At 30.0% G+C, this 14,905-nt stretch overlaps 2 protein-coding genes and 1 pseudogene across 2 annotated transcripts in view; 2 read left to right on the top strand and 1 right to left on the bottom strand.

Moving 5' to 3' along the window:
• The window catches only part of LOC149894929 (uncharacterized), a 127,249-nt gene extending 120,508 nt beyond the window's left edge, over nt 1–6,741 (top strand). The window contains exon 11 of the mRNA XM_090076758.1: nt 6,167–6,741. Within this exon, the coding sequence (XP_089932884.1) occupies nt 6,167–6,726 (560 nt within the window). The 3' untranslated portion in view covers nt 6,727–6,741. The remainder of the gene's footprint in view (nt 1–6,166) is intronic.
• LOC149894923 (uncharacterized) overlaps nt 1–14,905 on the top strand; it is a 156,838-nt gene that overhangs the window by 86,672 nt on the left and 55,261 nt on the right. The window lies entirely within an intron of this gene.
• LOC145190448 (uncharacterized) lies at nt 174–2,674 on the bottom strand (annotated as a pseudogene).

Raw genomic sequence — 14,905 nt, 5'->3', positions numbered from 1 at the left:
TCGAGAAGGGTTTGCTACAATTATTTATTACAGTAAAAAAAAAAATAAACTCTGATTTTTATGGTTACATTATAATTGATATTTTACATTTCAAAGTCATACTAAAAGTTTGTTCATAGGAGATTTAACAGTTTTCTTTTTACAAACTACATTCCTGCAAATAGAAAGCTACTTTAAAAGTGCTTGTAGTTGTAAGCAACAACCGCATTTTTCAGCGCCTCTATATAGTTTGGGCTGTGCTCTCCAACTTTTCTCATTCGCCAAAATTGATTGAAATCCTGATGAATCGATTCGAGAGCTTGTTCAGTCCAGTAACCTAAGCCTATAGAATAGTAGAAGTACAAAAGAAATGCAAGTTTATTTAATAAATATTCGTCGTAAATTATGCAAATTCCACTATTCAACTGTTGAAATAGAGTATTTAATTACTAAGATTATAAATTATTTTTAATCAAATTTAAAAGTTATTTATCATACCAAAGACTCCACCTTTCATGTTGATAAATTCAATAACATGTTGCTCAATTATGTGTACCTTCAAAAGAATTGTAGCCCTTAGATTTCTATAGCTCGTAGAGAACTCCTCTAGATCTTTAACATACGTGGAGCTTAATTATTTTCCAAAATTTCCATGGACTATTTTTTCAAAATCTCTAAGTACCTTAATATATTTGGCAGCGGAAACTCCAAGACTAAACTCTTGAAAAAACAGTTCAAAGCTGTCTATGTTTTTAAGCAATTTATGACAAGCATTGCCTTCCAAACGATGCTGCCCAGGGTAGGACACTCTGCAGATGTTTATTTTAGACAGATATTGGTTAACAAACTGTAAACCACACTCCTTGTTTTCAAATTTTTTTCAATCTCTTTTAAAATTTTGTCTACAACACCTAGCAGTATATGTAGTCCAGGAATATTTACAAGTTCTAGTATTTTTTTGTTTTTGTTGCCTGTTAATAAAGGGGGGTTACAACATTAGTTTACTTTTTTGCTTTTTTTAAATTTGCACCATCAGCCATCGATTGGTCGTACAATGTACACAAAGACTCTAGAGTATAATGATCAGCTTTTTGAAAGTCAGGAGATGACGTCATGTAATACGGACAAGGGTGTTTTGATGTTGCAGTTTGTTTTCTAACCATTTGAAGCAAAACCTTTAGATCTTCAGATACTGTGTAATCTAAGGATGAAATGTTTAACTTATCCAATATTAACCGCAAATTACGGTATTTTTCGTTCAATGAAGGCCAAATGGCTAATATAATAGTGTGTGGACGCTTGAATCTTTAAAATCTTTGCACGCATATCCAACACACTTGCTCAGTTTCTCTGGAATTTTATTATTTTTTAACTCTGGTTTTAGGGTTATTGACAGTGTAACTTTTAGGAATCCCTGCCCTCCATCTACACCTAATTTGATATCAACATCATTTGTTTCTTGACTTCTGTGATGAAGTACCATTGCTACGAGTTCTTCAATGTCATTGCAATACACAATAGGAGTATCTTTTTCTGCCAACTACACATTCATAAAAAATCAAAATGAATAATACAAATATTGCAATCTAGCTATAAAAATTTTTTTTTGGAAATAGTTTACTTACCTCTTCGCTTTCCTTTAATTCTAATAGCAATGGGAGTTTATCACAATTGAATAATTTTCCAATTCGTTGTTCTCAATCAGTTTAATATTGAAACCAGATTCCACACTTTTTCGTCCTGCCTCACTTCTCAGAAATCGTGCAACTTCAATCATGTTGCGATTTCTTAGAAATCATAATAAAGTTATTACAAAAATTGGCTTTAAACTCATAAATTTATTTTTAAAAGTATTTTTAAGCAACAAAAACTTACCTAGAATGTAGTTTTAATTGAAGTTTGTTCAATTTATCTAAAGAAAAGAAAGGTTTCTTAACCTCAGTCTTTCCGAAAGAGACAGTGAGTTGCTTCGGACCAAAGGTTTTCAAAGCTAAGTTGTTCTCTGAGACATTTGTGCTGAAATCTTTGGTAGAGCTGGACAGAACTTTTCCTTGCGTTGTTGGGGATGTTGATTTTACAATGGCAGTCAAATTCTTTTGTCTTTCTAATTTTGTACAGGGATGTGGAATTCCTTGTCCCACTTGGGCATAGCAATGTTGACAAACTAGTCTTTCTGCAGGTTTATTTGAAACATCTTCAGCGCCTTGATAAACAAGCTTTCCCGAAACACGTAGGGGCCAAAACTTTTTCCATTTTTGATTTGCGCCCATTTTCACAAATAAAACATTCACATTTTTTCCCTCTAATAACTCTGGTATTAAGGTCTAAATTTTATAGCACATGTATAGCAACTATAATAACTAAAACAGCGAAACTAAATTTTAAATGAAGTAAATTAAACATCAATATAATTATAATTACCTTCATAACACGGCCGCATAATGAAGTAAGGATCAGTCCCTGCAAGCCTTTTTCTACATTTTGAGCAAAGCATGGTAGGAAGGTCAGGATTATCCGCTGAATAATCTTTTCAGAATATAGTTTTGATAAGGTTTGAGTAGTCATTTTTCTTTTTATTTAGATTTAAATAAGTTGTTTCAGGATTATTTATTGGTCTTAAATTCGTGCCTTTCCTGAAGCAGCAAATGCAAAATTTTTTTACAAAATCACTATGTTCTTTTGCATGTTAAGGCATTTTAAATGAATGCTTCAAATAAAAACTTCTGATATGGATTGATAATATTAGCATGATATATCGGTCATATCAATCAAATGTCAATATAATTGTTATAAACACATGTCACTACAACGGCTAAAAACATGTTTTCAGTTCGTATATCAACGCGTGCAAAGAGTTATTATGCAACTGTTAACAATTAGCAACTACTAGCTTTTACTAATTGTTAATAATTAAAGGTTGCTTTGCTTTGTTTTTATTTCAATAAAAATGTTAATAGAAAGTAATAAAAATTATTTATCCGTCTGTAAATTTCACTGTTAAACAAAAATTTTTAAAAACTTTAAAAAAAAAATTGATAAATCTATCACAAACATTTCTGAAAACCTAAATATGGGGCATGGGCTCGATTTTGTTGTGTTCGAGAGAATCCCCCAAATCCCCCAAGGGTATGGTTCCAAAAAACACTTTTCAATTTTTTGCTTATTTTATATTAAACTAGATCAAAGTTCATCGACAGATTTCAAATTACATCAAAAAAAAATTTTTCATTTGAAAGTTGAGACCATTAAAAGTTATTTCAGGGGGTAATTTTAAGCTTTGCATTGTTATAAGTCTTAAACGAAAAGAGAATTTTTGATGAAATTTGAAATCTGTCGATGAATTTTGATCTAGTTTATGATAGAACAAAAAAAAAGTTTTTACGATTAAAGGAGACTTAGTTCTAGGAAGGGGGCAGTTAGGGATCGGGGCGGGCTTGGTTTAGCTCCAATTACCTTAATTTTTTGCAAGTCATCCTCATTTGCTACCAGTATCAACATACTAAAAATTTGAGTATGCCACATGCTTCTTAGTTACCTATCTTGAACAACTAAATTCCTGGGCACTGCCCTAAAATATGTGTTTTCTCCCCAGGCCCCCACTAAAAAAAGTTGTCGTTTACGTTTTTTGAACGAGGAAACGTTTTCTAATGATAATCAATAATAAAGTTTCTGGGGATGTGTTGCAAGGTCTTAGAGTATGTTCCTATGCACCGTGAAAAGCCATCTACAGCCGCAAATCAAATAGATTCCTTTTTTATAAATGACGTAATTTTAGGTTGAGTATTTCTAACTTCAAAATTTGTTTCTTCGTTTGGTCTTTTTTTTGTTTCTTCAATTTTGACTTCCATGCATAGCAGCCGAGAGAAATTTCGGGCCCCGGGGAAGTTCTCTTAAGGGGCCCTCATTATGATTAATTACATACCCAGGACCAAAAGAAGCGTACTCTGGTCATTGAAAATGAAAAATAAAAGTTAATTAAATCTTTTAAAAGTCAAAACTATCTAAATATTTTAAAAAATTACTTTAAAAAGTTGATTGTGCACACGCGGGGCCCCGGGAATCTTCCCCGTCCACCTCCTCTCGGCGGCTTTGCTTCCATGTGAAAATTTTTTAAATAACGAAGAAGACCACTTGAAAATCCTTTACACGTTGTTATTTTACATAAATTACAAGTGGCAGATTCTGTGTTTTTTTCTTTGGTAAAATTTTGCCTTGCTTTAGATCCACTTGACATGATGCGGTATATTCATTATCCTATTAATTAAATAGATAAAAATATACTAAAATATAAAAATATATTACTTACAATAAAAATCCCGAATTAGTGTGCTGATTGTAGTTAAATTATTTTAAATTAGTTGTAATAACTAAACATATATTTTAAACTTCACTTACTTGTTTTTTCACTTATTTTATTTTTTACATACAAACTTCTTTCTTAACGTTACTAATTACTTTACTTTCTAACTACCAACTTTTATGCGTGACTAATTACTTTTTTTGCACGTACAAGTATTTGTAACTTGTCCGTAGTCATTTTATATTTAACATATCAGGGAATCCCCTTTATTCATTGTAATTTCTTGCAATTGTGATTATTTATTAGACTAGTCACCAATATTTTGCAGTTTTGTTTTGTGTCTAAGATAGATAAAATATTATTATCGAATTTGATTTATAAATGGATTTGGTTTGTTTATTTAAGCTTTATATGCTGTAAGTTACAACATACAAAATTTAAATAAGTAAATCAAATCTATTCATAAATCAAATTCAATAATAATATTTTATCTATTTTAGACACAAACCAAAACTGCAAAATATTGGTGATTCAATTGGCCTTTATAATATATCTTCCTAATTTTTATAGAAATTTACAAAAGCGAAAAGGAAGTAATTTGTACTCAAATTTTGAGTAATAATATTTTTAAAATCTTTATAAATGTTTAAAATGTTTTAAAAAATTACCGGGATTCCCGGGAAATTTCGTTGAAATTCCGGGATAACGGGGTGGTTTTTTACCTCCGGGAACCGTTTGAGAAACCCTAATCATGACAATTAGAGTGAAGAGAGCGATTTCTAACTGCATTTTAACAGAACTTTAAACGCTTCCACAAAATTAAACAAGAATGAGGTTTTAAGTTGTAGTAGAAAATTCGAACGTTGATTCGAATTTTCAATTACAACTGAAACTTTCACACTCTGGTGGATTTTCAAAAACCATTATGAGCGAACGAACGTTTTTCAAACGAGAGCATCGCCGCAGGTGTTGAGTTGTTTCGTGGATGAAAATCGCTAACTTTATTTTCTTGTAAACAATTATTTCTGAACGAGCGGTGTGAAAAAAGTAAGTGTTCATGACTTTATTCTTATGTATAATGCTAGAATTAATTTTGAGCAGAATAATTTATTATAATAATATATTTGTTTAAGTTGAGATTTTAGGTAAAAAGCGATAAAAAGTTCATCTAAAACAATGACGTAGTATTTCTTTGATTGAAGTTGTAAAATTGTGTTTTTTTGGTTTTGTTAAAAAGATTATTTGATACTTTTTCTCTTCAAAACTAGTTTGAAAGTTTAAAAGTAGATGACCATGAAATTCTTATGCGATACTTTTCGTTTGAAAATTTTAAAAATGTATTTTCTAACCGTTTTGACAATTTTAATCGACTTTTACCGCTTCTAATTGACGTGCTTTCGTTTACTTTTTAATATTTTTCGTTGCTAAAGCAAAGAAATAGAAAGCGAAATATTTTTATCTCATTTCAAAAGTAAGTCATTTTGCATCAAAAATCTCACGCGACTTTAAAATCAATTTGCGCGCTCTTTCAATGCTTTTGAGTAAGCATCTGATTGGCTTATTTGTTATTCGTATTTCTATTGGTTATAAAGCGACCAAAGTTTGAAAACTGCGTACGACAAGTTTCATAAAATATTTTAGTTCTTTATTTCGTAACTTATTTATTTGTTTAGTAAATATTTATGAAATAAAAAGTATTTTTGGAATTGATTCGTGATCTTTCGGATTGATTTAATCTGTTCGATATACAAAATCATATCCGTTTTACTTTTATTAAACACGATATCGTGTTTTCAAAATGTTTAAAGTTGATTGTCTTGAGTAATTGTTGTTGCAAATAAATATTAATAATAATATTAATATGTTGTTATTCTTCTTCTTCTTCAGATGACACTGAAGAGATATTCATCAAGTGCTTCTTTGAAGCGCAGGCGTCAATTACCGAGGACTTGAAAAAATCAATCGATGAACAAAAGTGGAGGATTCATGTATTCAATGGAACAACTGCTCATGAAGTTTCACATTTTAAATATTTCATGGAGAAATTTTCTGCCGCAGGATGCAAGTTGAATGAATTACGTGTTGAGAAAAACATTTTATCTGAGGATGAGAAAAAGCTTGTCACTTTATGTTCGACCAACGTTCGTGATGTCTGGTTATGGTGTCCAGTGAAGATCGATGGATGGACACCGACACATAAGATTGAGCGGTTGATAATAATTAGCTATAGTACTTTCGTATCAATTAACGAGTTTGAACGTTTTGTCCTTCCGTGGATTCGACTCGCTGAAATATTATATCTTAACCTTCACAAAGACACGAACTTCATCGACGACATTTGTGAATCGCTTCGTGATTTGAACTTCAAGGCGTTGATGATCGCGTACCGTGGAGAATATTTTGATAACATCGAAGAGTTTAAAGTAAGAAACACGAAAAATGTTTAATATGTTAAATAAAAAATAAATACAAATGTAAATATGTAAAAAGTATATGTAACACAAGAAAGTTTTTTTAACATCGAAGAGTTGAAAAAGTTGAAGTGATAAGAATTACTTTTGATTGTTTAAATATTTTTAATTTGTTAAATAAAAATGTAAAATGTATAAATAATGTGAGAATTATTTATGAAATGAAATATAAAGTAATTTTAAAAAGAAAAAAACAATTTTCTTTTAAAACATGAAAGGTGGAAAAAAAATGGAAAGAATTTCATTTTTATTTGGAGTTTTGGTTGCGAATATTTGTTGTATATTAAAACTGAAAGTTTTTTTACTTCAAAAACTGTAATAATATTATAATTTGATGTTTTAATATACTTCAAAAAATCACGGAATTATGATAATACAGTGTAATTTTATGTATTAATATTATAATAATGGAAATATTTTAAGAAATAGATTGTTTTTTTGTTGTCGTCAATGGTAACTGTTATGAAAAAAAATATTCGAGTTTTTAAGATGAGATTCGATCATTTTTTAGAACGGAAAGTTTTTTTTAATGTCAACGAAAAAAAAAATTGGAACTCAGAAAATCGAAAAACAAAATCTTTACGAATTTTTTAAAAGCTTCGAACGGTGGACATTTTTTTTCTCTCGAAGGAGGACAACAGTTTTATTTTTTTTTTTTTTTTTTTTTTTTTGTAAAAAAAAAGACTTGCTGAAGATAATCAGCTAATGTTTTGTTTCTAGAAATTTTCAGTTGTTTTCAAATCAAGGTTTTTTCAAGCCCAATTATTTTGATTGATTTCGCATAAATTTGGTTATTTAATTCCTGTTGTTTCCATAGCAACCAAAATAACCCTCAGAGAAAATAAAATGGTGATTAATGTCCGAATTGGGATGAAGCTCTTTACTTACTTTACAATTATCTTTCAAATGGCAAAGCAGTAAAGGAACAAATGCTGTTTAAGTGAATTACAATTTTGTTCAAAAAGTGATGAATGCTTAAAATGTCCAGTTGACATTTTAACACTTTCGCTGCCAACTACGAGTATACTCGTAGTAAGTTGGCGTCATTTATTTGCCAACTACGAGAATACTCGTAGTTGGCAAATCATAAAATAAAACATCTATAAAACTAGACGATAATTCGTCTGACTATTTTTTCCCGTGAACTTTGGGAAGTCAGACGAGAAAACTTTGGTTTTTGCGCTAATGCAATTTTTCATCTACCGGAACAAATATGTTCCTGCGGCTTTTCTCTGATCTTAATTAAATATCGTAAAGTTTCGGGGGGTTTATCTTACAATACGCCAAAATTTAGTTAGTTAAATTATCAGTGCTATTCAGCAGCAGTATAACAAAAGAAAAAGATAATATAAAGTATGCTTTTAAAAAAGTTTGTGATTTATTTCTTATTAAACTTTTGAACGATTACGAAAAAGAAGCTTTAAAAGCTCTCAGCAATGGCATATTACCCCCTTCCTTAAACCTGTAAAACGTATTTATATTTCGCCGTTATTCATTTTTTTAAATAACCAAAGTTTTCTCGTCTGACTTCCCAAAGTTCACGGGAAAAAAATGTCAGACGAGCTATCGTCTACTATAAAACACATTAATTAGTACACTGTGTAAAAAATTCAAAGTGCACACTAAAATGTTTTTTAATGTATTAAAAAACATCTTATTGTGTACTTTAATTTTTTTTCACATTTTCAATAACATACAGTATAATGTAGATATCAAATATATTTTAGCTTCTAATCTAAAAAATACAACAATTTAGAATTAAGAAAACAAAATATAAATTACCTTTTTTACTCATGATAACTGTCAATGTGCATGTGCAAAAAAATTGAAACACTATAATAATAATGCATAAAATAAGCTTCATTACTAAGCCTTTTCAAGATGTAAGTAAGAACTTGAAAGTTGTAATTAAGAAACGTAAGATGTAATTGAGAAATACAAAATGTAATTTTAAAGTCGCAATATGTAATTTAGAATATGAAAGATGTAATTAACAAACGAAAGATGTAATTTGGAAGACGAAAGTTGTAATTAAGAAACGTAAGATTTAACTGAGAAGATGAAAGTTGTAATTGAGAAAAGCTTATAATATATGTTTCAAATTAAATATTGCGATTTCTTATTTACATGTTGTGTTTCTTAATTACATTTTGCGACTTCTTAACTACATGTTGTATTTCTCAATTACATCTTACGTTTCTTAATTACAACTTTCAAGTTCTCAATTACATCTTGAAAAGATGTAGTCACCGCAATGAGTTATACTCATTATGGTGTTACGAGTACTTCGGCACTGGAGAAAAAAATTATGGCTCGGGAAAGAAATAACGCATAGTTTAAAATAGCCCGGCAGCGAATGTGTTAAGCATTGTTTACGCTGTCCGTTTTTGGTCCATTATCAGCCACAATCATTAAGTACTTGACAAACGAAGAGATAATGACGTACAACTGCGTGGCATTAAAATAATTATATTTGTTGAATGAACCTCATCATTGATTTTTTTTTTTAAGAAAAATAAAATCAGAAACTTTTCTTGTTTCATTAAAGAAATTCCCATACTTGATGTTTTAGTGTGTTAAACTAGGTATAAAGTGTTGATTCGAAAAAAATATATATGGAAGGATAGGCATACATGACTTCACTTGTTTGTTATTTAAATGGTTTTGAGCAATTATATAGTTATAAGTTTTAAACCTCAGATTCAGAGGCTGCTTTAAAAAATCCCCCTAACTCCACTCCGCAGTGGATAATTTCGACTTTTTAAAATGGGAATGAAAATGGGTAAAACTATTGCCGAAATTTTAAAAAATGTGATTGGAAGAAATTTACGCTAAAACCATTTTGTTGTAATTTGGCGTCTGAAAGGGCCTGCGATCCAATAATTATGGGTGGTTGTAGTGTTGAAGTGTTTTTATGTGCCTAATTACTATAATTGTGCTATATATAGCACACTTATGGCGACTATTAAACTAAATATATTTATTTTAGCGACTTTAACTCTGTTATATAGAGTAGAAAACTTATTATATGTGTTGGCTTCAAAGTAACAAATGTAAAAGGTGTTGATCTTCAAAATATAATTTATAATGTATAATCGGTATTATGTGTTGTACTACATTGGATGCCTGTTTCATGCAGGATATCTGCCAGTGGTACATTATGGCTCTAGCTATAGATATAAAATAGAAGTTGTCAAGGCGGCAGTCTACTCTAGAACTAAAAAATGAACCATCACGAACGCTTCGCCACTTTTTGCAGTTTTTACAAATCCATCGATAAACATTAATTGCATTTTTTAATGCATTTAATCAAAAAGGAAGTCGCCATGTTTCACAATAAAAAATGATTTAGCAAGTGTCTTTATTGAAAGCCTTTTAAGAGCGGCCATTGTTTCTCTTACAATATTGGATACATCATAAAAGTTTCAGTTTTCTCGTAATGGGTCGTCTTGACCCAATGATATATATTAACTAGATGTCAAACTTCACAAAATTTCCGTAAGAAAAAGTGAAGCATGTTTTTTAAGTTTTTAATGCTGGTACCCGTTTTATTTTAACTAACTGCGGAAGCGCGAGTTAGATATCTAGATAATATATATCATTGTCTTGACCTAAGATTTCGTGTTCTTCCACTAATGAATGTTGGTGCGCTTAGCCTACATCGTTGCATTCTTTTGACAAAATCAAAGTAATTCATTCATAAAACTTTAAAAATTAAACTTAAAAAAAATTTTTTTTAGTTCATTAAAAATAATCAAAATCTTGATTTTTTTACTTTTATAACTTTTTTTTGTTAATAAAATTAAAACAACAATAATAATAATTTTTTTATCTTTGATGAAATTTGTAATGCTTTTAAAGTTTTAAGTTTATAAAAATAATGTTAATTATGCCATGGTAATTATGTAATTATGTAAAGTTTTTCTTTCTTTTGTTTCATGTTATAAAAAAAACTCCTCTGTAAGTAGGAGGACCCTACTGAAAAAGCGTAAGGGTATTTTTATTTTACGCCGCCTAACTGAAGGATAATCGAAAAGAAATACTCTTAACTTCACAAACTTGTCTTTGAAAACTGTTTGAAGCATATCACTTTCTTGTAATTTTTCTTTTATTTTTGTCAATAACATTTCTTGTTTATTTCCCTCTGCGCGAAAGCTTCGAGACCCTCTAGAAGACTCAGTAAACAAACTGGCGAGATCGAAAGATAAAATCGAAAAAACAGCGCAACGCGTGGGGTGGTGTTGCACATACTTTGCTAGTTAAATAAAAAGAACTTTTATTTCGAGGAGATCAACACATTTTACTCAGTATCGAATGCAAATGGTCGGCGTTGGGTCACTTTTATTCAAAATTATTTTCGTTGCTCCGAGACAAACTAGGTGCATGTAACCTAAAACAATGTTATTGATCAGAGATGCACCTTAACTTCAAAGAGGGATACCCCAGTCTGATAACCACTTAAATACAACAGTTGATTGCTTGAAGCTGAAAAACTTCAAAAATTGATATAACTGCATAAATTTGGCAAAGTAAAACCAGCACATCTAAAAAAGACGTTGTCCCCCTGTCATTCAAGCTTGCTAAAGTAACTACAGTAGCGTCCGAAAGTATGTAAAACAGCTAAAAAAAAAAAAAAAATTTCTCAAAAACGAAACAAAAATCAGTTTACTCTTGATATTCGCAGATTTTAAAATTCTTATCATAAAATCCTTTTTATGTCTTTTTTTTTCAAAGCGTGCTAACGTAGATAGATACATTTCACATATTTAGATCGTTAGAGAGCTGGCCGGCCATCTTGTTAGAGAAATAAACCACAATTATGGCGGGTTTTTTTGTATGCTATTTGAAAATAACCAATAACACCCCAGAAAACAGGCCACGTGCATGTATATTTTCAACTGTTCTCACCAGACTCATGAGCCAAATATTTCTGACATCGACTCATCAAATGTATCGATGGTTTTTCGGCTGAATTTCTTTTTCGCACTGATTTACGGCAAATGTTTTTCATGTGCAACTAAATTTACGGCTAAATGTTCTCTTACGCTCTTAAGCTTATTTATGGAAAAGTGCAATAATTCATTTTTGAATCTTTAGCGTAAAATCAACACTAATTAAAGTGTTGCTTTTCCAAAATAAAAATGTAGACCCCAGCTTGCGCTATACGTTCGTGTCACCTAATATTATTCCACCTACAGCTGCAATTAAAAGCTTTGTACATAATCGTTAATCAGAATTAAATAAAATCATAGTCATTAGTTCATATTAAAACAGACCACGCCTTTATTGAATGCAACTGAAATAACATAAAAAAGATCAAAGTTTAATCTTTGGGAATTTAATCTTTTTTATGTATAAACAATAACTCTATCAGCTCCTAACATGCACCTTTTCGAATTTAGAATTATGTCAGTGGTAGAAAACATTCTACTAATGCACATGGCAATGACATTTCACAATTTATTGCAGCCACTTGTACTAATTGTACTACTGATGAAAATTGCTGTTCAGAAAGATTTAGAAAAAAAGGCTCAAGAAAATTTGCCAGTTCATCAAGCAGGGTGACTTTGTCTACGTCAAGAGACAACTCGGCTTTCCCAATTCTTTTTAGTGCAACCTGTACTTCACGCAATAGGTCAATTTAAACCTTGTCATTGTGACTGTGTGTCGTTTGTTGATGTTTCTGCATCTTTCTCGTCATTACCGGAAATGATCTTCTAACTATCAAATTGCGCGTTTGAGCTTTGCTTTTAAATTTTCATCAAACATTCAGTTAAAAAATCTCAATTGCATATTTTCTTCTAGAATTTGGATCTGTAAAGAAATAATCACTTTAAAAAAATTGTAACTTTGAAGAACTTGTTTTAAAACAATGAAAAATGTTTACTTTAAAACTATTGCTGTCCCATGAACAAGCTTGATTATCCTAGCAGTAGAAACATCCCTTGTTATTTAATGGAAACTGTTGTTAACATAGTTGCTCTAACACCCAAAGTTTTTCTCTTTTAATAACTAAATATAAAAAAATGTATAATGATAATGAACAAAGAGTTTGTTAAAAAAAAAAATCTAAAAAGGGTTTTTTAAAGTTTTTTAGTACTGTTGTAATTTAGTAGATGTTATTGGTTTGTTATAGGCATCATATTCAGAAATGCAAGTGGTGATGTAATTGATACTCCCTATGTCATTAATGGTCAGATGCAGGGTAGTAGTTTCAGACCTTTTATACCAATTTTAGTCAACAAAAATCTTACTCAAAAAAACTAGTTTAATTTCTGCAAAAAAAATTCTCCTTAAAAGAATTTGTTTTAGTAACCGTGGTCATACTTTTAAAACATTTACATTTGGCGTCAAGATTTTTCTTAATCGTGATTTATGTAATTAGTAAAATTTTAGTTATAACTTAAGAGCATATTCTTTTATTCAGTACAAATGAATAAATTGATTTTTGTTTTAATATCCCTACTACTCATGATTTTCCTTTGGTTTGCTTTTTTTTTTAAAAAAAGTTTTTTTAAACATTTTTTAAATTTAAAACTTAAATTTGAGACTCCATTAACTTGCGCTTTGCTTTTAAATTTTCCAAAGAAGTTTTATATTTGGAGCATGCTTGCCCTTCATCCACCAACTCTGCCTTGAAATGCAGTGCTGACACAATATCTCGACATTTAATTGACAGACCATCAACTTCAAGCTCTGTACTTAGGCTGTCTACAGTCAGAAGTCAGCGTAAAGCATGTGCTGTACGGTGCTGCACACTTTCAAGTTTGAGCAGGCTCGATCGTTTCTTCATATTTGCCGCATTTGGCAAGTAGAGATCAGAAACAACGTTGTTAAGAGCTGTGTATGACACATATCGCATATCGGATTGAAACTCTCCCACTAGTTTCTGCACATAATGAGCAATACCACCAACCAGTTTTTTCTGTTAAATCATGGCAGCCTAACGTAACAACATTGAAACTCCAGTTCTTGATAAAGCTAGCTCTGACACCCATTTAGTGGTTTGTCTTGTATTTGTGTTGCAGCATTTGGCAGTGATGTCGTTGGAAACACTTTCTGAAAAAATCCAATCATACTTTCCTTTGCATTAGCTTCAAAGAATAGAAGATCTCGGCAAAACCAGATGACCAAATCTTAGTAATTAAGATTAAGGTCATGCGCTGTTATAGAAGTAATGGAACTTGTCTCTATACTAGTCATTGGGTTATCATTGTCTCAAACTTGTTATACTTCAGGATGTAACCATTTTTTAAGTTTTCTCTGGATTGTCACCCTTCAGATTGTGTTTTATACCAACATGCAAGTAGTTTCTGAAAAACTAGCTAAACTTCGCAAAATGTGACCATTACTGATAAAAAAGACTTACAAACGTAGAAATATTAAAGACGTACAAAGACGTACACACGGAGACATATTAAACCAACTATATAAATAAAATTATTAAACCTACCATATAAATAAAATTATCAAACCTACCATATAAACATTATAATACAATATAAAATAAAACATTATAATATGTTATAATATAATAATATAATATAAACTATATTATATTATGTTCTAACTTAATATGATTATAATATAGTATAACATAATTAAATATAATAAATAATGATATAAATTAATACGTTATAATATAATTTACAATAACATAATATTATATAAAAAAAAACATAATATATTATAATATAATAATATAATACAATAATATATTGTAATATATTATAATATAATATAATACAATTTTATATGACATAATTTACTACAATTTATTGAATTATATTACACTCTAAAAACAATCCGTTAGAAAAAGTAACGGATTGCGTGTCTCCGTTAAATTAACAAAGTAATTCGTTTCCAAAAACTTATATTCTTATAATTTGCTATTTTAGACGAATGGCACGCAAAATCACACTGTTAGTTTAAATTAGTTGTAAATTTAAAAATCTTAGATTTTGATTTGCATTTCTTTTGATGGGGATACTTATTTAGGTTAGGTACAACTAAGTTTATGTTTGTGCCTTGTTTATATTTGTTAAGAATTTACTACTTTAGACACGAGGCATGTGGTATCAAATTGAAATTCTGATATTGTTATTTTCATATCTTTTGGTGTGCTTATTTATTCTTGTTTTGATTTATCGTTATT

The sequence above is a fragment of the Hydra viridissima genome, unplaced genomic scaffold (genome assembly GCF_058129835.1).
Source record: "Hydra viridissima isolate aposymbiotic clone 2 unplaced genomic scaffold, HvirCarnegie_v1 scaffold_1, whole genome shotgun sequence".
Taxonomy (NCBI): Eukaryota; Metazoa; Cnidaria; class Hydrozoa; order Anthoathecata; family Hydridae; genus Hydra; species Hydra viridissima.
This window is presented reverse-complemented; position numbering and strand designations above follow the sequence as displayed.